General features: G+C 56.6%; 9 protein-coding genes across 9 annotated transcripts; 2 read left to right on the top strand and 7 right to left on the bottom strand.

Annotated features, from left to right (window-relative positions):
* Positions 1-112: 112 nt before the first annotated feature.
* Positions 113-1704, bottom strand: JCM15063_001243 (uncharacterized protein; the record flags this gene model as incomplete). Its single annotated transcript, XM_076678032.1, has 9 exons — positions 113-223; positions 295-359; positions 425-456; positions 516-762; positions 833-917; positions 973-1046; positions 1123-1234; positions 1328-1456; positions 1528-1704. The coding sequence occupies 9 exons, from the start codon at positions 1702-1704 to the stop codon at positions 113-115; spliced, it is 1032 nt and encodes a 343-aa protein (XP_076534988.1).
* Positions 1705-1922: 218 nt separating this feature from the next.
* EMC4 (chaperone EMC4) lies at positions 1923-2882 on the top strand (the record flags this gene model as incomplete). Its single annotated transcript, XM_076678033.1, has 6 exons — positions 1923-1975; positions 2035-2092; positions 2149-2266; positions 2356-2460; positions 2529-2659; positions 2733-2882. 6 exons carry the CDS (start codon positions 1923-1925, stop codon positions 2880-2882), a joined length of 615 nt encoding a protein of 204 aa, XP_076534989.1.
* A 653-nt stretch (positions 2883-3535) lies between these two features.
* Positions 3536-5557, bottom strand: JCM15063_001245 (ammonium transporter; the record flags this gene model as incomplete). The annotated part of the gene is made up of 7 exons (XM_076678034.1): positions 3536-3893; positions 3977-4152; positions 4213-4342; positions 4406-4680; positions 4753-5138; positions 5206-5266; positions 5393-5557. The coding sequence occupies 7 exons, from the start codon at positions 5555-5557 to the stop codon at positions 3536-3538; spliced, it is 1551 nt and encodes a 516-aa protein (XP_076534990.1).
* A 1040-nt stretch (positions 5558-6597) lies between these two features.
* Positions 6598-8071, bottom strand: JCM15063_001246 (phosphatase PAP2 family protein; the record flags this gene model as incomplete). The annotated part of the gene is made up of 4 exons (XM_076678035.1): positions 6598-6909; positions 6979-7235; positions 7310-7760; positions 7919-8071. 4 exons carry the CDS (start codon positions 8069-8071, stop codon positions 6598-6600), a joined length of 1173 nt encoding a protein of 390 aa, XP_076534991.1.
* Positions 8072-8987: 916 nt separating this feature from the next.
* Positions 8988-9974, bottom strand: JCM15063_001247 (uncharacterized protein; the record flags this gene model as incomplete). The annotated part of the gene is made up of 2 exons (XM_076678036.1): positions 8988-9789; positions 9892-9974. The coding sequence occupies 2 exons, from the start codon at positions 9972-9974 to the stop codon at positions 8988-8990; spliced, it is 885 nt and encodes a 294-aa protein (XP_076534992.1).
* A 465-nt stretch (positions 9975-10439) lies between these two features.
* JCM15063_001248 (UBP-type zinc finger domain-containing protein) lies at positions 10440-12875 on the bottom strand (the record flags this gene model as incomplete). The annotated part of the gene is made up of 12 exons (XM_076678037.1): positions 10440-10532; positions 10643-10745; positions 10819-10949; positions 11017-11140; positions 11203-11428; positions 11488-11608; positions 11678-11828; positions 11894-11921; positions 11990-12067; positions 12127-12312; positions 12391-12532; positions 12666-12875. The coding sequence occupies 12 exons, from the start codon at positions 12873-12875 to the stop codon at positions 10440-10442; spliced, it is 1593 nt and encodes a 530-aa protein (XP_076534993.1).
* A 428-nt stretch (positions 12876-13303) lies between these two features.
* Positions 13304-13906, bottom strand: JCM15063_001249 (uncharacterized protein; the record flags this gene model as incomplete). Its single annotated transcript, XM_076678038.1, has 1 exon — positions 13304-13906. The coding sequence occupies one exon, from the start codon at positions 13904-13906 to the stop codon at positions 13304-13306; it is 603 nt and encodes a 200-aa protein (XP_076534994.1).
* Positions 13907-14386: 480 nt separating this feature from the next.
* JCM15063_001250 (uncharacterized protein) lies at positions 14387-18077 on the top strand (the record flags this gene model as incomplete). Its single annotated transcript, XM_076678039.1, has 3 exons — positions 14387-15062; positions 15128-15945; positions 16011-18077. 3 exons carry the CDS (start codon positions 14387-14389, stop codon positions 18075-18077), a joined length of 3561 nt encoding a protein of 1186 aa, XP_076534995.1.
* Positions 18078-18832: 755 nt separating this feature from the next.
* JCM15063_001251 (uncharacterized protein) lies at positions 18833-20576 on the bottom strand (the record flags this gene model as incomplete). The annotated part of the gene is made up of 4 exons (XM_076678040.1): positions 18833-19501; positions 19575-19735; positions 19818-19991; positions 20171-20576. The coding sequence occupies 4 exons, from the start codon at positions 20574-20576 to the stop codon at positions 18833-18835; spliced, it is 1410 nt and encodes a 469-aa protein (XP_076534996.1).
* Between the last annotated feature and the right edge of the window lie 1078 nt (positions 20577-21654).

Genomic DNA, 21654 nt, shown 5'->3' on the forward strand with positions numbered 1-21654 from the left:
CGCACAGAAATAGCAAGTTCGACTCAAGCCCTCACTGGCATTGTCGGCCGTCTTTCACTTCATCCCGGCCCCGGATTCTGACGAGCTTCAACGGACTCCGATCCTGCCGGAATCACTCTTCAAAGTCATCTCGCTCGAGCTCGAAGCTTATCCATACTGGCCAGTGATCGCTCGCCGCCCCTCTCTTGTCGACGTCTCGCTCGGGAAAGTATGCGTTCTTCCACTGAGCGGGCGGACCAAGTGCAGGTGGTCAGTGTAAACACCTGAAGAATCGCAGAGAGAGTGCGAGCCTACAGCGTAGCGGATACGGCAAGCTCTGACAAAGTGTAGCAAGCGTTCAGAAATGATGAAGCCATCGACTGAAAGACGTTGCAGAAGTCAGATCTCACGACTCGAGCGGCTCAGAAGGATTGACGAGACTCACTTCGCCATCCTCCGAGATACCTCGACGAGTGACTGATCGCTCTGCATGTCAGTCATCAATTCCGTTGCGGACCAGATTGATTGAGACTGACGTGTAATTCCGCACGTTTTCACCGTTGATCAGTCTCCACACATCGACAAATTTCTTGCCCGGTCGCCTTGGATTCATTAGTTCCGGTTGTGGTCCGATGAGCCGCTCGTGAGCTGCGATCTCGTCCTTGTGTGTGCCGGCCATCTCTCCAAAGAGGCCGTGCCATTGCAAGTCAGGAGATTTCCATTCATTCGCAGGCCTATCGTACGGTCGAGGGATCGTGTAAGGGCGGACAACGTTGAAGTCGCCTGGAGACGGAAGTTCAAGATGAGCTTGGGTGATAATCGACACGCGAGGACTCGGGAAAAGGTTACTCGCCTGCCCAGATCACGGCTTTCCTGTCATCGAGGTGTCGGATCCATTTCTCGAAATCAGCGTTCCATCGCTTGCGCCGATCGAGGCTCTGATGCCCTACGTCAGTTCCAGGTAGTCGTGCTTCGTGAGATTGAGGATCATACCTTGAAGTTCTCTCCCGAGTTGGGCACATACGTGCAGATGAAGAAGCACGTTTTGTATTCGAGCGTAATCATGCCTGTCCCGCGCGTGCATTGCGTTTCGAAGTAAGCTGACGAGATTCAGGCAAGAGGCGGACTACCGCTGAGACTGACGATGTCGACCCTCGGCCTCATCAAACAGCGCACCGTCGGGAAAACCCAAGATGGGCTCGCTGACGGGTCTCAGCTTGGACAAGATCGCGACTTGGTTGCTCCAATACCTGTACTATCAGATACAATACAGAAGAGACGCGACATGAGCAATGAACTTTCGGGATGAGAAGAGAAGGGTCACAAGAGGAGAAGGCAAGCAACTAACGGGATAGCGTTCACGCAGAAAGGCCCATTCCTCTCCTTTTTCAAATGTCTTGACCGGATCCTTGTCTTTTACTTCTGTGATTCCCAGCACGTGTGGATCCTCGGCTTCGACATACATCCTGAACGCGCTCTGTTCTTCGAAAAGCGTCAGGCTCACGAGCGACCAATCGGCAGTATGCAAACTATCGCCATTGGACGCACCCCCCAGTACTCAGAGTTGCTCGTAGCGAGTCCTGCGACGTTCCAGGTAGACATTTGGACAGTGTCGATGGGCTCCTTCCTGCCGAGCTTGCCGTCGAGCGGGTTGTCTGGGAGCTCTGCTGGATCTACCCGCCGCCGTTTCGCCTCGGGCACACCATCTACAGGATCGATGTACATCGAGCCACGAGTCGATCAGATGGTTCTGATCGGTGTGGTGGTGCGAAGTGGGGAAAACAAGTCGTGAGTGCGTTCAGGCAGGCCGCTCGAATAAGAGGTCGAAGGATGATAGTCCTGTCCAGATTGACGCTGTACAAGCTGAAAGCTGTGGAGCGAAAAGATGATCAGGTGCTCGGTATCGCGCTTCGGACACCCTGATTCCGTTTCATCTGTACATCATGCCTCCCGTCGCATCGAGCAGCAAGTGGACCCTCGACTACACTTCGGCAACGTAGGTGTTCCCTTGTGTCTCGTGTCAGGTTCGCGCTGATGGTCCGCGTCGGTTGGCAGTGCTCTCAAGGTTGCGGTTCAGGATCCGCCAGGGTTCACCGCACGCGATTCGGTCAAGGTGCGCTACGTTTCTCACATGAATCACGACAAGTCACATCTGACAGTGGTTGGCAGGTGACGGACCAAGGCAAGACGACGAGCTCGAAACCCTCGGGCGTGAACCTCGACGAGTTGCGCGCACAGAAAGCATGGGAAGTCGCACTCGCTCCTGCCAAGAGCGTGCCAATGCAAGGTGAGTACAGCCTTACTGTAGAAATTCGTACCGAAATGCGAGCCTAATCACCGTAATCGCCTTCTCTCCTCCCCCCACCTCCTCGACAGCGTTCATGATGTACATGACCGGAGGCGGCATCCAAGTCTTCTCGGTCATGTCGGTCTGGTTCCTGCTCAAACAGGCAGTTGGAGGCATGATGAGCGTCGAGAAGGGTCAGTCCGCTCAATCTGTCCTCATCTCCTCGCATTCACGTTCAGCTGACTTTGAACCTCGCAACAAGTTTTCGCCCCATACACGACTGCATCGCAAGCGAAATCGATTGTCTCAAAGGCTAGTCCGAATGCAGACACGGAAGTGCAGTCGTTCACGCAACAGAAATTAGTCTATCTGTTGTGTCAGCTAGGTCTACTCGTAGGTTCTTTTTTCCCTCGTGCACATCAAAAGATGCGGTATAGAGGCTCATCCTGTTGCTTTCTTGAATCAGGGAGTTGGGTTGTGGAAGCTCAACACGATGGGCCTGTTGCCAACTCACGAATCCGATTGGATCGCGTTCCGCGAGTATCCAGAATGGAAACGAATCCCCATAGACACGAGTCGAGTACGACACTTGATGGGCAAAGTCGTGTATGCCTAAAGACGGTGATCTCCCCCTACCCTGTTGTATTTTCGTTGCTTGTTCAAAGAAATGTACCTGCTAGGAATTCTCGCACTCTCGACTGAGCCAACATGCGCAAGAAATGTCGCTGCCTTAAATCGGCCTCGATTGTGTCTGTCTTTGCAGCTTTAACCATCTCTTCAAGGCTTCGTCTGACGGGCCGGATCGCGACAGTGGAAGCGAGAGGCGACACAGGATAAGACGTGCTGAATTTCAGGAATAGAGCACGACTACGCTCAATACCGTCATCGAAACTCCGTTGCACGTCGCACAGTCATAGAATTACGCTCGGATCCGAATTCTTCTCCGAATCGATGTCGCCGTTTCGTAAGAATTTTATCGATGCAGTAGGAAGCGATAAAGTAATTTCAACTGAAAGAGTTCGCGGAAAAGTGTGATGAGGAGCTTGAAGCTCAACACTTGATTTGCACCATGAACAACAAGAAAGCACGAAGTACGACGCAGCACCCTGAAACACCGGGACGGAAAAAAGAAGCACGACATGGAAGGGGACATCGAAACCCGAAAAATAATCTATGGAGAGGAGGTTATGGACAAGAGCGAGCGATTAGATGCGGTGAACGACGATTGGAGCGGAAGGAATAAAGTCAGGCGTGAGGAGAAGGGCATACTCAGACGACGTGCTGAGCAGGGGCCCCTTCCCGTGCCGAGGTGTGGGTTTCGGCAGGGAGGTCGTGGGAGGACTTCTCGTGCGACGACTTTTCGTGTGACGATCGGGACACCGTGTTGGACAGACCGGCGCCGGTCTCGCCATGGTTGTCATCCATCTCGCGTCGGATCGAGACATAGTCGTATCCGAGCTCGCCACATTCCGCCTCGTCGATACCGACAATCTCCGACTCTTCCGATGCGCGCAGCTTGAGTCCGGGAATGTGGTCGACGATAAACAGGAGGAGGTAGGTAACGACAGCAACGTATGCCATGATCGAGGTGGCCATACTGAGCTCCCAGCCAAGCTGAATCCAGTGGCTACGGAGTGGAAAGTGACAAAGAGGGAGCGCGAGGTCAGCACGCATTCACAAATACGCAAACCGGAAGAGTGGCAAACTGACTGGTTGATCCATCCTCCGTTGATTTCAGTGTAGCCGTCGAATGAAGCGACGCGAGAGTCGGCAAACAGGGCGGTCAAGATCGCGCCGACGTAGCCTCCGATGCCGTGAAGAGCGAAACCGTCGACAGCATCATCAACCTTGAGCAGCACTTTGAGGCCGGTCGCATAGTTGCAAGCCTATCAGGAAAGTGCGTCAGTACCGAAAGCAAGTCATGCGAGTGGTGAAGCCAGACTCACAATGGCAGTGACGAAACCGATGGCAAGGGAAGCAGGAGCGCCCACGAATCCGGCAGCCGGGGTGATGCCGACGAGACCAGCGAGGATACCACTGCAGAGGGAGACGGCCGACCAGCGACGGGTGTAGAACCTAGAACCGATGCGCAGCAGGATCAGTTTGGTGGTCCTGATGCAAGAGACGACGACGACGTACCAATCGAGCATCATCCAGGTGAGACCTCCCATCGCGGCAGCGCAGTTGGTAACGACACTCGCTTGGACAGAGCGCAAGTTCATCGCTCCCTCGGAGCCTCCGTTGAATCCGAACCAACCGAACCAGAGGAGGGTCGTGCCGATGACGACGTGGCTAACCGAGTGAGGGCGGTACGCGAGCTTGGCGGTGCCGTAGCCACGACGCTTGCCGAGGTAGTAAGACCAGACGAAAGCGGCAGTGCCTGATGCGATGTGAACGGGTCCTCCTCCGGCAAACTGGAATGCAACGACGAGCGCTCAGGCCCCGTTCCAAGCGATACCAAGAAAGAAGGCGGAGAGACCACTCACGTCGAGCACTTGGTGTTCAGCACCCCATCCGGTAGCGGACCAAGTCCAGCAAGCGACAACGTTGTAGACGATCGTGCTCCACAGGAAGGACACGACGAGGATCGGAGCGAGACGGGCGCGTTCAGCGCACCCTCCGACGGCGATGACGGGAGTGAGCGCGGCGAACATGGACTGGTAGAACGCGTAGAGGAGGACAGGCATCTTGCCCGAAGGCGCAATGTCGGTGTTCATGAAGCCGAAGAACTTGAGATTGCCGATGAATTTCGATCCAGCGCCGTACGTGAGCGAGTATCCCCAGAAGAACCACTCGATCGTGCAGACCGAGTAGATCGCGAGCGAGAGCATCATCATGGACAGAGCGTTCTTTCTTCGCAGCAGACCCGAGTCTGGCGACACCGAAAAGAGTCAGTTCCGGAAGCGTCGCGGTCGTAGCTCTTGGTGGAAAATACTCACAAAGGAAGCCGACACCCGGTGCCATGATCATGACAAGGGCTGAGGCCGTGAGAATCCATGCCTACAGGTAGGCAGAGCGAGCGCGATAAGGGTTTGCGAGCGAGGCAAAGCGAAGGCGGGAGGCAGTCTCCGTCAGCGAGCGCTCTCCTGACGTCTCCCTTCGGATAGGGGACTGTTAGGTGCTTACCATATCTCCATTGTTGACTGCACAAGATCGGTCACCGAGCAGAATCAGCTGCTGTTTGATCGATTCGGGCGCGATTTGAGAAGGGAAGGTCGACTTACACACTGTCGCGACACCGTCGACTGTGCCGACCAGGTTACCGTCTTCAGTGTAAGAGGCGTTGACCATTGCAAGAGGTAGCTGAAGTGGTGGACCGGGAAGGAGAGCTGTCGAAGCGAGTCAGATAAGGACTTATCAGCGATCGTGAGAGGCCTTCGCGGATCAGGACCGAGCACCCACCGTTTGTCGAAGGGAGGCGCTGGTTCGAACTTGCTGAGGAAAGTCGGGCAAGATAGGTCTCAGACCGACTGACTGAGATGCAAAGACGACCGGAATAGGGGACGGTAGGCGAGAGAGAGAGAGAGAGAGAGAGAAAGGGAAATCAAGGAGGAATGCTCCGAAAGCCGGCAGGAGTGATTCGCCGAATCAAAAGGCAGTCTCGAGATTGTACCTGGCGAGAAAAATTTGTTTCTTCGCCGCGACCTCGGTTTGTCTTGGAACTTCGAGATAATTGCTGTTCCCCCTCGCCTCCGTCTCGCGCAGCCTGCTCGGGTCATTCCGCGGCCACCTGCTGAGGCCTTGGACATACACTTTGACTCTATGTGCGTTTTCAGAAGGCGCACACTATAACGAAGACTAGGCGCGAAGAAGATCAGCTTATCAGCCACGAGCAGCAGCTTTTGTCAAATTCGTAATCGCGTGAGCCGTGCGGTATCAGGCGCCCGGAATTCGAATATCCTGCGGAATTTTGCACCATTATCGGAAGCTCTCATGTTTACTTGCGTGGATCCACCCACGGACAGACGTCCAGCTACGCGAGCGTGAGCGACGACCGGACGCACAAGATGCTCAAGCTACATATGCACGTAGCTCGACTCAGTTGACTCAAGGCTTGGCCGTCTTATCATCGGCCGACGAGCCTGCGTGCGAGGTGCGCTTTGGCGTCATTCGAGCCCGGACTAGAGTCCACCTCGCCGAAGCGAATGAGGTCAAGGTAGTTGGTATTACATGATTAAAGCGGTAAGGAGGCGGTAAAATGATAAAGGAAGGGTTGTCTAGCTTGCCCTCCATGCGCCGGTCCGATGCTCCCTTTTACGCGGACCCTTTCGTTACGTTGTCTACGCAGTCTCAACCTGAGGAATGCTTCTGCCTCGACCATGACCTGTCGATCATCGTTGTCTCGCAGAACCCGATCCACCCAGATCACCGTGCTCGAAGCTGTCTTCCAAATCGTCGTCGTCCTCCTCCCATCCTCCGTACGAGTCTGGGTGTCCACCCGACGAGGTGTGCGCGAACGTTTTCGGCAGACCCGATTCTTCGTCGAGAGGGATCGAGGTGGCCGAGTGGTACGGGGTGGCCGGCATGCCTCGGGTTGTCGGATGACGCAGCTGATCGGGCATCTTGCTGAGGAAATAGTAGAAGAAGGCGCACGTGAGCGAACCGCCGGCGACGAGGTCGATCAGGTAATGATGCGTAAGGTACTGTCTCGAACAGCGGTCAGGGCTCTTTTTCTCGAATCAGGCATCGGTGACTGGACAGGAGTTTCTCACCATGGTGCTCCAATACAGCCAGAAGACGTAGATCCAGTAGAACACGCGACCCTTCGGGAAGAAGTGACTCAGGAAGAGCGCTTCCATCGTCGCGCATCCAGCGTGGAGCGACGGGAACGCGCCGAAAGGCACAGGTGCACCCGAGAACGTCTTGTCATATCCGTGACCTCCAAAGATGGCATCTATCCGCGCGAGTCCTCCGGGAGAGCCTCGCATGTTGTAATTGGCCGGGACCAATCCTTCCCTCAGCTCGTACCCTGCGCGTAGTTCGGTGGCACAAGTCAGCGATTGTAAGCTCGCCAAGATGGAGAGACAGAGTATCTTAGCTGACAGGGAGGAGCGCAGGGGAACGCGATTTGGATCATGACTCCTACCAAGTTCATGTACCCAAATGCGGCCGCGTAGAACTTGACGGCGCCTGGTGGCGAAAAGATGAAGACGAGGGCAGCGACGACAAAAGGGATGACGAAATGCGCGACTCCGTACGGGAGCCAGGCCATAATGTCGAGGAAGGGGTTCGTCCATCGAGTGAGGAGATCCGAGATGTTGGCGCCGTACAGTACCGATTCGAGTGTTGGCAGAACCGAAACCCAGATGTGAGGACGGTACGCTTTCGGGATGAATTGGGACGAGTAGAACAAGAGAAGCCACGAAAAGATGGGCGTTGCCGGCAGGAAGAATTGCGATGTGAAAGGGATCAAGAGGGCGAGCGTGTAGACTGCGACGAGGAAGATCTTGAAGAGTAACGGTGCTGCCATGACCGAAAGCGAGAACAACGCGAGCTGTTGCGCAAGCCAGGGGATAGATCAATTCTCCATGATAGTCCAAGCGGCAAGTCACAACCTCCCGTTCTCCATCTTGTCGTGGAAAGGAACAAGCGAGATACTCGGCGTGGCGGAACAGCCACAGAGAGGTGAAGGAGGTCTGGACGCAGACTCACAACCATCAGAACCGCGTACTCCCAATCCCGCTTCCACTGCCAGCCGTACCGCTTGACCCTTTTCAAGCTCAGCATGACGTCGAAGCTAAGTTCTAACCGCGAGACGGCGCCGAGGAGCGGATCCCGTATCGGGGACGGCAGATACAGCCTCATCTTGGTCCGAGAAATGTAGCTTGTCTCCGTCTGTCCTATGCCAGGCGTACGTCGGGATCACTCCTGTAATCGACCTTGAATGCACTCGTCGAACTCGTTGAGCGATATACAGTGCCGAGACCGAAGGAGAGACTGTAGTTGATCGAGCGGGCGCAGTGAGGGAGAGAGGCCTATACTGGTCCGAGTCGCTCGCGGGTGAGGATAGACTCCGTCAAGCTATGCACGCAGCAAGTCTCTGGCGTGCTTGAGACCGCTGATGGGTCTGGACGGGGCGAGAAACAGTACGTCTCGCGGTGCGCGACATCGCGTCGATCGCGCTCCACTGCGCTCATTCTCGACGACATGCTCCCGACTCAGTATCTGCTTCTGAATAAGGCTACAGCCCGTATGTTCGCAGCGAAGCGCCGATCAAAGATCTCAGAGATCTAGACCTGTCTGCTGTTTCGTGCACGGTCAGTGCTTGGCCCGATGCTTGCGCGCGATGACTCGCGCCTCTGGGTTTTAACCTTCCAGCTCCCTGAGTGTACCAGCTTATTCGAGAATTCACGTCCTGTATTCTAGCGCCTGGCGGCTCTCCAGTAGCTCAAGCGGAGAAGACCCGTCAAATTCACATCGTTCACAGAGGGTCAGACCCGCTGATCGCGAGCGTGTTACCCGTAACGAATCACGGGTCGAAATTCCCGAAGTCTGGGTGTTTCTCTCGGAATAGTCCAACCAGAGTCGCACAAGATGATGGCAATTTGATTATTGGTTACAGAATTGAGAACTGACGGTGGATCTCCTAACGAGTAGGCTGGTCCAGTGCGTCCACTATTTCCGGGGGAAATGATTCATGCATGACCTGTCCAAAGGCTAGATGCGTCAGCTCGTTTCGTCCAGAACATCCAAGTAGAATGGCCAAACTCACTCGTCGCGTTCAGTTCTTCTTGCTGGATTGTTGCGATTTCGTTTCGGCGACGCCAGCCTTGTCGCCCTTTCGTTCCGAAGCCTTCAAGCCGGTGCCAGAGAGAGGATCCTTGTCCGTCTTGTCGGCGTGCACCTCTTCCTCGGGTAGCGAAGGCTTGTCGAGATGGTCGTGTCCGCTCTTGTCGAGGTGAGGGGTCGTCTTTTCCTCGGTCGATTGCCTCGCGCTCGTCGAGAAGGACTTCTTGCCTCCGAGTCCGACCGCATCTTTGACGGCGCCGGCAACCTTGTCTGCCGCGTTGGCGAGGTTGGAAGCGATGCCGGAAGCGGCTTGAGCCGGGTTGCTCTTTGCGTTGACCGTCTTGCCGGCGAGAGGGTCAGCACCCTCGCGATCGGCATGTACGAACGCTTCGCTCAGGGAAGGGTTCTCGAGATGGTCGACTCCGGCCGCCTTGCCGGGATGTTGAGCATCGGTTTGATGCGAGGTGGTAGACGAGGTAGAGGCAGCCTTGGTGTGATCGGCGAGAGGATCGCTCGCGTGCTTGTCGGCATGAACAGCCTCTTCGCTCAACGAAGGAGATTCGAGGTGTTCGATGTCCGATTTGCCCGGGTGGTGAGGATCGTCATGAGATTCTTGCGAATCCTTGTGTACCACCTTGTGCACGGTCTGTTTGACGGTCGTCGTGACATCTTCCTCGACGGTCTCGCCGCGGTCGGCCGCAACAGCAACTTCGGAAGCGGTCGGGGCGGGGTTTGGACCGGGGAACGCGAGGCGGGGAGAAGTCCAAATCAAGCGTGTAGAAGCAGGTTGCACGCTGTTTGACAAGCAGGTACATCACCGTCAGGCACTCGTTGTCTACGCTGGCAGTGCGTCTGGAGAGGAGTAAAGGAGAGGCGGAGAGAGGACAGAGACCAACCTTGGAGCGACGCGAGAAGAGCGGGCGACGTGGGCAGTACGCCTGACCTGGGTCGAGAGGGTGTTGAAGAGAGTTCGTTGCATGGCTGTAATAGGCTAGTCGGCGATTGGTCGAAAAGAGGGAAGCGATCGGAGAGTATCGACTTGTAGACGAGTCCGCAGATGCAGTGACGTAATTTCGAATATATCGGACAGGCCCAATTCAGTAAGCCGCGCTCGTGCACAAACGCAGTTCGTGCCAGGTGGTGCGAACAAGAACGATTGCAGAGCTATCATGAAGACTCAGAATGGTCGAAACGAAAGAGGCTTTTAAGAAAGAAATGCGAGAGGCAGACTGAGAAACTCGGATGCGAAGGACGTAAAGAAACTTGCTATGAGCTACATAAGCGAAAGGAAGGTATGCGGAAGGAACGTGTGAAACAAAGAAACCAGAAAGCGCAGAGAGACAATTCGAGCCAGTCGGATTGGCCAGACCCGCGAGATATTTTCGGTCCTTTCCGCCGACCTCGGCGAGCTGGAGAGAGCGTGAAAGAGCCTTGTCGCGGGACCTTAGATGCGGGAGTAGACGAGCAGGTAGGCTTTCGAGCCGAGAACCTCCTTGAGTCCCGCCCTCCGCACTTTCTCATCGTCGATGTGAAAGAACTGGTATTTAAACAAGCGAAAGAGCGTCAGCACTATACACTCCACGTGAAGAACCCGGTGAAGCCGGACGCCCGGGAACCAGATGGGAATCGGTAAGAAGGGAAACATACATCGTCGGTTCCCCTGACATAGGTGGTGTAGTGACCTTGAGAGAGAGAACCCTCGTGCGCCACGACTGATAGCAGATTGTAGCGATATTCGTCTTTCGGCAGCCTAGCACGACGGAGCGATTCGCAGATTGTCAATATTTTCTCCCTAGGCACTCAGAACTATCCGAGGAGCTCACTTGTTATTGGTGAGGAGGGCAGGGTAGTCGAGTGCTGAACTGAGGTAGGGGGTCATGTCGAGTTCGAGAGGGTACTGAACAAAGCTGTCGATCTTGGTCCCTCCCGAGGTCAAAGAGGTATGTTCGAACCGCTGCACCGCGGAAATTGCAGATTGTGAGCAGATTCTTCACGGTAGATGAGATCGTTTCATCACCTACTTTGAGCTGAATACACAATATCTGAGGCAGAGTCGTAATGCTCAATCTCTTACTCGCCGGTTCCGGCGGGTTCCCGCAAGCTTGACAATCGTACTTGGACGGCAACTTTTCCGCGCCGGTAAAGCTTCATTCTCCCAAAGATTAGCCCGTCGAATGCAGAGGTATGGAAGGAGGGAGCGAGCGTACCTTCTGAGGCAGTCTTGCAATCGTGTGAGGTCTTTTCCGGCGCTGCGATCTCGCACGTCGAGACTCAGATCCAGGAACATCTCGAACGTCTCGCTCTCGTGTCCGCAACGCCCGCACTTGATCTGCGATCTCGTTCGACCCGAGAACGTGTTGTGGACGATACAGGGACATTTCGCGTTCGGGTTGTCGGTCATTTGCGGAGAATGAGAATGTAGTAGATTCAAAGCTGTTCCGTCAGGGTGTCAGCTAACAAGCGGTGAATACAATCCGAGAGACATCGCATACTTGAAATCAGGAACTCGTGCGCATCTTGTTGAGCGTATCCGAGCGCTTCGAACGAGCTCGACCAGAACGCGTGCAAGAATCGCGTCGGGGCCAAAGCTTCGTTCGGCCCTGCAGAGAAATACTGCAGACAGAAGAGATGGCCGGAGTGAGTAACGCTACCTCGATTGGGGATACAGGTTATCGCGCTTACGTCGGAGAAAAGGCCATCGAGCTCGCAAGAGAGGCAAGCTTCGTTCTGAGTACTCCTCGAGCATTGAGTCCGATTATGACGGTCGGACAGGAAGTAGGCCCTCAGGAACGGGTTCAAGAAGAATGACTGCAAGATGACGCTCATGTAGCAACTGTATTTTCCAGGCGGCAGAATCAGCTTGGGCATGTCACATTGAGGCTGCAGGAAGAATCTCACCTGTTGCCGAGATTCCGAATGCCTCGTGCTGGAGTATCTCGTGTGAGCACAACGTGTAGAGGGGCTCGGATCTTTTCCAATGATCGATTGACTAACCAGGGACGACCAGCGTTGAGAGCGCAGCAGACTCGAACGACGCGTTCTCGCCTTCGTGTCTCCGTCTCCGTTTCTTGCCTGTGTGTGAGACTGTCTCAGAGCTAGCTCGCGGACTTGATAGCAATCGCGAGACCTACGGGCGGCTCCGGCACTTCCTGCCGAGATTGAAGTCTCGAGCGGTTTCGAATGATCGGTAGTTTTTAGCCGCTCGTTCAATCTGATGCGGTCTAGGGATTGCGATTCGATGCTCGCTGCGGGAGAAGAAGCCGAAGGGTAAATCTTGCACGGCAAACAGTACATGTTCTGTGACCGGAGATCCCAGACTGGAGGTGCGCCCACGACAATCGAGATTGATTCAGTCTTTCCAATCGTTCGAGCGGTTCTATCCAAAGCCAACTCACCGAGAGCATGTCCGTCTTTTCGCGAATGCTCCTGAGCGTGACTGGGATGCCTGAGGCTTCCGCAATGCGTGACGCCGCAGGAAAGACATACGAAAGGTCGTAAAGAGGCCTGCGAACAGACTGAGCACGTGGGGTTGGAAGCCTAGCGCGACGAGAGGCAGGAACGGAAGGGGAGGGGGAAAGGTCAGAAACGGACAGGGGGTAAAAGGAAAAGGGGGACTTCAGGATGGTGCGAGGGCATTGAGAGCATGTCAGAGTCGAGCAGTCCCACTCACCGACTCTGTTGAGCCAGTCGCGAGCCCGCTGATACGGGAGCTGAGGAGGGTGACTCGTTCCAAGGTTTGATGAGATTTGAACCAGTCTTTGAAATGTCGACAAGATGAACCCAATGCGCCTGGAGACTGGTGCAAGGATGTGATCGAAGTAGCTGAGGGAGCCTGCATGAGCGTCGTGGCTGTAGTGGTGGTGGTTGCCGTATGCGCCATATCGGAATGGGGCGCTGTGCGCGATTCGGAGGAGGGGGTCACAAATCAGCTGGAACGAGGAGCTTTCGATCGGGTTGATGCAAATCGGAATTATCGAGTGCTTGTCTAGTCGGTCGAGCGGGGTTCAGTCACGGCGAGAGATACACCAGCCGAGACGAGCTGGACAGCGATCGGACGTAACCCATTTCGCTCAATCACTCTCTGACCGGCTAGGAGTCCCGATGACCTCGCAGACAGCGTCCAAATTAGGGTAGCACTGTCAGACGATCCACAAATGCGAGAGTCGCGTGTATCGCAGCCGTACCAAAGCTCGACGCGCGAGCTCCGAAATCCGGCTTTCTTCCTGAGGCACTCTCTCGCAATGATCTATTGTGGCAATCTCTCGTGCGAGCGCTTCGCTGAAAGTGAGTTCGAGAAGGGGAGCGAATCTACGGCGCCGCGTTCCTACGGTTGTCCCAGAATCCCTTGCCGTAGCTGACGCACACCTCGCTGCCCTTGTCGATCCCGTGTGGACCTGCGAAGATGGCCATGCGCGTGCCCGCCCCTTTCCCGTTCGGCAATTGCCACGTCCTCAACTCGAACACGGCGTTCGGACGAGCGAGCCCAGTGCCGCGGTAGTCGTTCACGAAGCGGGCCTCTCCGCCAGCGCGAGTCGCGTCAATGCCGATTGTCTCCCACCGTGGCTCGCCGTCGCCGTCATCTTGTATTCGTATCCGCTCGAGCGAGAGGTCGTAGTCGGACTGCTGGTCTGCCTCCTGTTCGAGGTGCACGACGCCAACATAGTCGCGCAAGAACACCCCGCGCTCAATCTTCTTCCCCGAGTGGTTGAACAAGCCCGACTGCCCATGTGCCGGATGACTCGGATCATTGATCTTGCGGATCTGCAACCGAGGAGGCGGATTCGGCAGCGACGAAGCGGGCGCGGGCGAGCAGTACTTGATGCGCAGCGGTGCCGGAAGCAGTCGTGACGGTACCGGATCAGCAAGGTAGGTCACGGTCGCCGGAAAATTGGGCGGAGCGGTCGGAGCCATCTGCACGAGATTTGTCGGCCGCGCGCGGGGAGAGCGGGAGAGTTGAGCCTGCGCCTCGCCAGCTCTCCTCACCCCTCGCCGCGAGCACGCGTTCGACCTCGACCATCGACTTAGCTTGCCGCCGAATACTTGAGACCGCGCGGCGGATCGGCTCGTGTCTCGTCCCGCATATCGTCGAGGTTCCCCTCTCACCTTCAAGCTGCCGACACCCGTGCATTCTCGTCCGGACCGACAGATTCGCGCCTCGCTCGACGAGTACCCGCCAACGGCGCCTTCTGATCAAGGGCGACGTGCGCACAGTTCGACTCGGAGAACGCAGGCCTGCGCATTCACGAGCCGGCCGATTTGAGATCAACTTGTCAACTAGGCTCCCACTAAAACTCGCTACCCTCCCCTGTCTCGAGGCGCAGTTCGGTCGACCGTCACGAGTGTCCCGAGTAGCCCTCGACCAACACGACCCGTCGCTGCCGCACCCAGGCTATGGCGCTTCAGACCGGAATCCCCGCCGACAATGACTCGCTGCCTCGCGACGCCGTGTACGCGCCTGACCGCGCGATCGACGCGCGTGGTTCCTCACAAGGAGCGAGTCGGCGCCATTTGCCCCCCGGCGCAGCCTATGCCGACTCGTCACGTCCTCCTGGCGGCGCGCATGCTCATCCGAACCTGCACCGCCCCGCAGAACCAACCCGTTCGGATCCTCCAACTTTGTCCCTCGCGATCGGACCCGCGAACGGCGCGCCTCCGTCCCCTCTCGTAGGCTCGACCGAATGGCCAATGTCGTCATCGTCGGCGGCTTCTCGAGGCAACAGTCCCGCTCCTGCTCTCGCCCCTCCCGTTCCTCCCTCCGCCGAACCCCAATTCGTCGGAATTCCAGCCGGTCGTGTACAGCAGCAGCAATCATACTTGAATTCAGGCGCATCGAGCCCTTCCCCGCGTCAGACACAGTCGGCCCACTTCCCCTCGTTTGCCCTCCCGTCAAATCTGGCCGTGGCGGCGGATCGCGGGCCGTACCCACCTCACGTACGCAGTCAATCGACTGGCAACATGCTGTCGAATTCTGCGTCTTCGCCGGGACCGGGCGCTCACCTATCGAGCAGCCAACTTGGGCTTCAAGGCGGCGCAGAAGACTCGCAAACACTCCTGGCTCCCACCCGAGGTATGTCACGCATCTCTTTATGTTCATGGCAACCACCATCTGACCTCTTGCTCTGAATGTTCCAGGACAATTGCCATCAAGTGTCAATCGACTCTCGATCGCAGATCAAATCGTCGGCACCTCCCCGGTCATGTCGGCAACACCAAGGCAGAATACGAGCAATCGCGTCGATCTACAGAGTCCTGGGGCTTACGACCGGCGGTCCTACCTGGACGATAGCACGACTCCAGTCACTGCGAGCGACATGGCCGGAGTCGGCAGAAACTCGATCATCCGATCCGTCGGCGCCGCTTCGCCCGTCAACTTGCGCAACTCGGTACTCGTGCCGGGTGCGGGGAACGTAGGTGGGATCGCGACGAGTCCAAACCTCGAAGTCATTCAGACTTCGCCCCAGTTGCAAAACAATGTCGCGCTTCCGCCGCGCAGAAATTCGATCCAACCGCTCGCGAGCGGTCCGAACGGAATGGTTGCGCCTCCTCCGCATCTCGTCCCTCAACCCGAGATCTGTGTCGAGTGCATGATGCGGGATCGAGACATGGCTGACGTCGACGTGACCACGGTCGGGATCTGGGAGCGAGACAGCGATCGGGATTGGAAAGAACAACTCAAGTGGGAACAAGAAGAGGAAGAACAGGAGCAGAGGGAGCAGAACGACCCATGTCGCGACGACGAAAGAGAACAAATCGTGACGACAACTCGCACGGAAGAACCTGAACAAGTCGAAGAAGAGATACACGGCACGAGCCGGGAGAGTGGATCCAGCGACAAGAGGCGAGCAAGCGGAACGAACACGAGCCACTCTCGAGATAGCCGAATACGGCGGAGAAAGTTGGGCAAGGGTCAGGCGCTGACCAGTGGGAACCTCAAAGTCTGGACAAGCATGGTGCGTTCATCTGGTCGTATCGCTGAAGCTTTAACCCGCTTATGCTCTGTTCCTGCATGTGCCAGAATCCACCGGCAGCTGCTCATCGTTGGAGAACGTTGCAAACCTTTCTCGCTATGCAGATTCACCTGCTCGAACTCGAACGACAAGCTCGCGCTCGCGACTCGGCCCTACTGTCGTCCTCTCACTCCCATGCGCCCTCTCAGAATCGTTCGAGCCGGTCGTCAGCGTACAACGTCCCGCTCTCGGCCACGCCTGAGCCGTACGATCCGAAAGATGTGCATGGCAGAGCCCGAGCGATAAGCGCAACCTCGCGCGGATATCTTGCGGACGAGACCAATCGGAGATCCCTCGTCCCCAACCCGGGTTCGCTTCCACCCCTGCAGCCTTCGCCGTCTCCAACACTTTCTCCATACCCGACTCACCCGCAGTACGCCCAGCCTCCAACGCTATCTGCCTCTGCGGGTCCCTCGATTCAATCCTACAGCTACGGAGACCAGCCGTGGCTGTCGTCGCAAGGTCGCAGGCATTCCGCTTCGAGGGATCCGCAATCCGCCCCTTCGCCGGCGCCCTCGCTTCATCGGCCGGGCTCGACCAAATCGACTTCCCCTTCGATGATGAAATTCAGCATTCCCAAGTTCGCACGGTCATCGAGCGACCTCCGGTCGATCTCGACGCCGCGGAGCATCTCTCCCGCGCGCAACAGTCTCAACGTAGACGACCGTAGGAATTCAGTCTCGCTATGGAACAAGTTCCGAAACTCGCACGGGAACCAGTCGGTCATGTCGTTCAACCCTTCCGGAAGCATGATGGACATGCACTTGGGGCTCTCGCAGGATAAGCACGTCGGTGGACACGTAGGAGGACCTTACTCCGGGTACGCGAGCTCGACGATCGGGATCGGACAACGGGGTTACTCGTACCACCCGACGCAAAACCCTTACGATACCTACTCGACTCGGGGACTCAACATGTCAGACCCTGCGGTCGCGCGACATGCCGAGCTGCGCGAGAGGGACCGGGCGCTCGCGAAGCAACAGCAGCAGCGACAAGAAACCGAGAAAAAGGACAAGAAGAAGAAAAAGGGCATCAAAGGCTTCTTCAGCAAGCTCGTCGGAGGGGGAAACGCCGGCACCGAAAAAGGCGCAGCAACTCCTGGACAGCGCGCCGTTCACGAGAACGGTCGAGTCGAGCCTGCTACGGTGCGGCGCGAAGCCTCGGCGACCCCACCATTCGACGACGACGAGCTTGCCCCGCCACCGCCTCTCTCGGCGCTCGCGAACGAACCACGATACCACCAACGATCTTCTTCGACGTCCTCTGTCGACTCCTACTCGAGCCCGTACACACCGCCGCTCGTCCAGCAATCTTCTTCATCGCAATTCCGGACATCGTACACGATGCCTCTTCCAGCTTCCTCGTCCTCGATGTCGAACGTCGCGCACCCGTCGGCTGATCGTCAGAGCATTTTGACCATGGGTTCTTACTCTTCCGTGCGCTCGAAGAACTATCCGACGCATCAAGCTCAATCCGCCGCCCCTGGACGGCTCAATCCCAGCAGGGACAGTGTCAACAGACCTTCGTTCGACTCTTTGAACGACTCCCTCGCCGTGCCCCAGATGGGTCATTCGCCTAGTCCGGGTCGACATCGTGATGAAGGTGGATCTGCTGAGATTCTCCTAGGAGAGCAAGAACCTCACGAGCGATTTGGCGGAGCACCCGTCGCGCCGCAGCCGCGCCAGCAGAAAAGTCTGCCTTCGCTACCGACCGTGAACGATGCCCGATCACGCTCATCTACGATGCAAGATATCCCTGTACCTTTCCCGAAACAGTACAACGAACACCAAGCTCAGCAGCCTCACCAGTTTTACCCGAACCATCAGGATCGAGCTTCGAGATCTGCCTACTCGCTCGCACAATACCCGACTCGACCGTTGTCGCCGCCTGACTCGGTTGACGAGCGCGACCGCAATTCGACGATCGGCAGCCGCAGTGGCAGAAAGACACGATCAACAGTCTTCTCATTCTTTGGAGGCAGCAAGAAGCAGGACGTCCAAGACAGTCTCGCTCCCGAGGCGTACGACCGACAACCTCCTCGAGCTGCCAGCTTTGACATGATCAGTCGATACTGATCCTAGAACATGCTCGCGCCCTTCCCCCACGTTACGATCTCAGCTGTTCACGAAATTTCACAAATGTCCCATTTTCTCCTCCTGCCTCACTCGCATAGTTCGTCTCTCAGTCATGTCCCTCCCGTCTCGAATCAGAAGAGATCTGTAATCCTCCCGTCTCTTCATTGTCTTGCTCGAAATGCCTTCACGTGTCATGAAAATCATCTCTCCAATTTTTTCTTCTTTTTTGCTACCAAGTTCTTCCTCTTGCTCTTCTTGCATCTGTCATCACTTCCTGTTCTTCTGCAATTTCTGTCAAATTGTCCCATGTAACAAAAGAAAAAGAGTGAGGTGCGTAGTTCATGCTCACAGTGCCTTTCTTCGCTGCGTGTCTCGTGAGTTCGAGTAATCCTGGTCAGTGGACTGAACGAGCGATAGATCACGCGCCGAACGATCAGAAGGGCGTCTCCCCAAAAAGAGAAGATCTCGCAAGGGCCATCGAGGCAAAGGTGTGACCGCACTGTGATCCGTGCGAACACGAACAGAAGCGGCTAGAGCGGCGTGACGATTAAAACGAGTGGCAAAACGGGCGTTAAACATGCACAAGGACGACAAGTTGCGAGGGTACGTGAAAAGGGGAGACGAACAAGAATGACCAGATCATCTAACGAGTGTCTTTTGGTGGGGAGAGGAAGGGGATTTTTCGTTCTTTTCCAAATCAAAGGAGGACAAGAGAGAGAAAGAGGGAGGCATAGAGAGCGCGACAAGAAGTAGTCTTACAGAGGTCCGCCATGGTACTGTTGGTTGTACCCATTCACGAACGAGCGAGGCGATGAGGTCTGCGCCCGCAGTGCGTCCGCAGACGAGCTGAATGGGTCATGTACCGGTGGTGGAGTACCCTCTCGCAGGGCACCGCCGGCGCCAGGTGCGCCCATGGGAGCGGATCCGAGATTTGGAGATCCTCCACCGTGGCGCAGAGATCCATTCAGAGAAGGAGAACCATAGGTCGGAGGGTACACGTTCTGAGGTTGAGGTGGCGCGGCAGAGGGACCAAGGAACGGGTCGTAGTGAGACGGCGGGGTGTAAGCGCCCTGGTCGATCATCGCAAGTTGCTCGTAGCTGGCATCGTGCGCGTTGTGGCTCATGCTCAAGAGCGTGCCACTCGAGTATCGGCGTTCGCCTCCCGCTAGTACTCCCTGCGAGTGGTTTCCGTTCGCCATAAAAGGTTCAGATGAATCCCAATCGTCGCCGTCGTCACCGATGCCGGCGCCGCCGGTTCGGTGGGTATCGAGCGGTTTGAGCGTCGAGGTCGCGGTCGATACGTTTTGTCCATCGGGCTGAAGTTCTGGCCATTTGATCTCGTCGAGGCTGTCGTCGAGGTTCGAGAACCTGCGCTGAGTCATGCGGTAGATGAGGTAGGCGCTGGCGAGGATTGCGACGATTCCCTAGACGCGAATCACGAGCGGGATTATCAGTCTCTCGGATCGCAAGCAGCAATCACAAAGGATCGAGGCTCACTCCGACAACTCCTCCGACAATCCCCCACACTTTGCCAGCGTTGCTGCCTCCGTTGTTCTGCTTGATCGGGACGGCACTCGCCGACTGAGTGGTCCCCGTTTGAGTTTGAACGCTGCCATCGGCATTCGTAATCGTTGACGTGAATGTCACTTCGACCAGAGCTATGTAGAAGCGCATGCATCAGAGACGCGAACGCAAGGCGGAAGAAGAGACAGCCCAAGCTCGGTAGACATGAGGGCTCACTGCTGCTCGAAGACGCTGAAGTTGCGGAGACCGAAGCCGGTACCGATGTAGACGATACACTCGGGGATGAGGTGGCTTGGGACGCGGAGGCCGGCGTGGTAGTCGGTACGGCGGACGTTGTTTGCGTTGTCGATTGTGTTGTTGCTTGACTCGGCGAAGTCGCGCTCGTCGCGGCTGTAAAGCATGCATTCGACGTGAGTCAGTCAGAGACCTGTGATTATCGGTAACTTGCTCGACAAACACGGCCCGCGCGATATGGACGGGCACCGCCTCGCTGACTGCGCACAATCACTATTCGCGGACGGCACTCGCCGGCTTTATTTCTGTTCATTGTCCAAGATGAATCGACATACCTGCGGGTGTCGTGCTGGGGGTAGTCGAGATGGGTTGCTGCGCGGAGGTTGTCGGCGACGAGGTTGGAGCGGCCGTGGTGGTTGCCTCGGTCGTGGCCGCAGCAGTTGTGGTCGTCTCTGGTGCGGCGGACGTTGTGGCCGCGGGCGTCGTGTCCTGGCTCCCTGAGCCGTCGCCTGTTTGCGTTCCTCCAGACGCAGCTCCTCCCGTCGCGTCACCCGCCGCAACCTGCCGCTCGACTCGTAAGAGGAGGCGAACAATTCCATCGCGTACAACAAGCCGGTCGAGCTGTGCACTTTTAAGCGCGACTGCGCCCGGAGACGCATAGGCGGAGCGAGCGAGAGCAACGGTCGAAGTGGTCGACAGGAGCGCGACAGCCAGTGGGATTGGCAGCGCTGACAGCCGCATCTTGAAGAGCGCGGTAGAGGTGCTGCTGATGTCTGAAGATCACGTTTGGAGCGAGTGCGAGGGGAAAAGGTTCGAGTCCGTCCGGCCGCACGACCGAGGCCCGATCGCGTCGAATCAATGGCAACGGTGCAGCTGCGGCGTCAGTTTCCCTCGCTCGCGAGTTGCTTGGACCCTCTTTCGCTTGTGATCGGAGCGAATTGAATCCGCGCTGCAGCCACCGCGGGAGGGGTACGGCTCAGGCTGCCGCCGGCCTGAAAGCGCTCGCCATGATCACTCAACTCTGACGCGTCGAAGCTCGACGCGCGGCGGGCCAAAGCTGGCCCCGCTCGTTTGAGCTTATTCTGAGCTAATGAAGCTTTGAAGTTGGACACTCTGAATCCTGATCCTGCAAGTACTCTAGAGTACGAACATTCGACTACTGTATCTCACGGCAGGCATCGCCCTGGTGGCGACAGCTTTCGCGCACGACCACGTCGGGAGGAGCATCAAGTACGTGCTGACGGCCCTATACCCCAGAACTGCGGACCATTGAGGCTGACGCACATGACTCGCAATCTGCGGAAACTGCGAATCTTCTCCTCGTATGCATCATAAGACTGTATGTCAGTGACTTCGTCCCGCGAGGTCCCCACGAGCCTGAAGTAGATTTTTCAAGTAGGCATTGTGCTGTCCTCCTGAGGATCGCCGGACGAATCTGAGCGAATGTTACTTGCACTGATCGTCAGACGCTGCGCAAAGCGAGACAGGGCAAGCTGCCCGGCGGTCGCGCGACACAACGGAGCAGATCCGGCCCCGACTAGTCGAGCGACAGACCTCCTTTGGCCTGATCACCAAAGTTTCTGTCAATCGCAAACTGTCGATAACGACCCTCTCCCAGCGTCGCAACAAATCGGACCCGGCATGAACAGCATTTGTGCGCCCTTCTCATTCCTCCCTTTGACTTGCACGAATCCGTTCGCCTTCGGCGGAGCGCCCTAGACGACTATTCTCAAGATAGATTTGAGAAACTCGTACGAGAAGAAGAGCTGGCGAACGAATGGACTACAAGAAAAAAGCTATGCGCCTCCCGCGACGAATC

The sequence above is a fragment of the Sporobolomyces koalae genome (assembly GCF_050403365.1).
Source record: "Sporobolomyces koalae JCM15063 DNA, S_koalae_JCM15063T_v1_ctg11, whole genome shotgun sequence".
Taxonomy (NCBI): Eukaryota; Fungi; Basidiomycota; class Microbotryomycetes; order Sporidiobolales; family Sporidiobolaceae; genus Sporobolomyces; species Sporobolomyces koalae.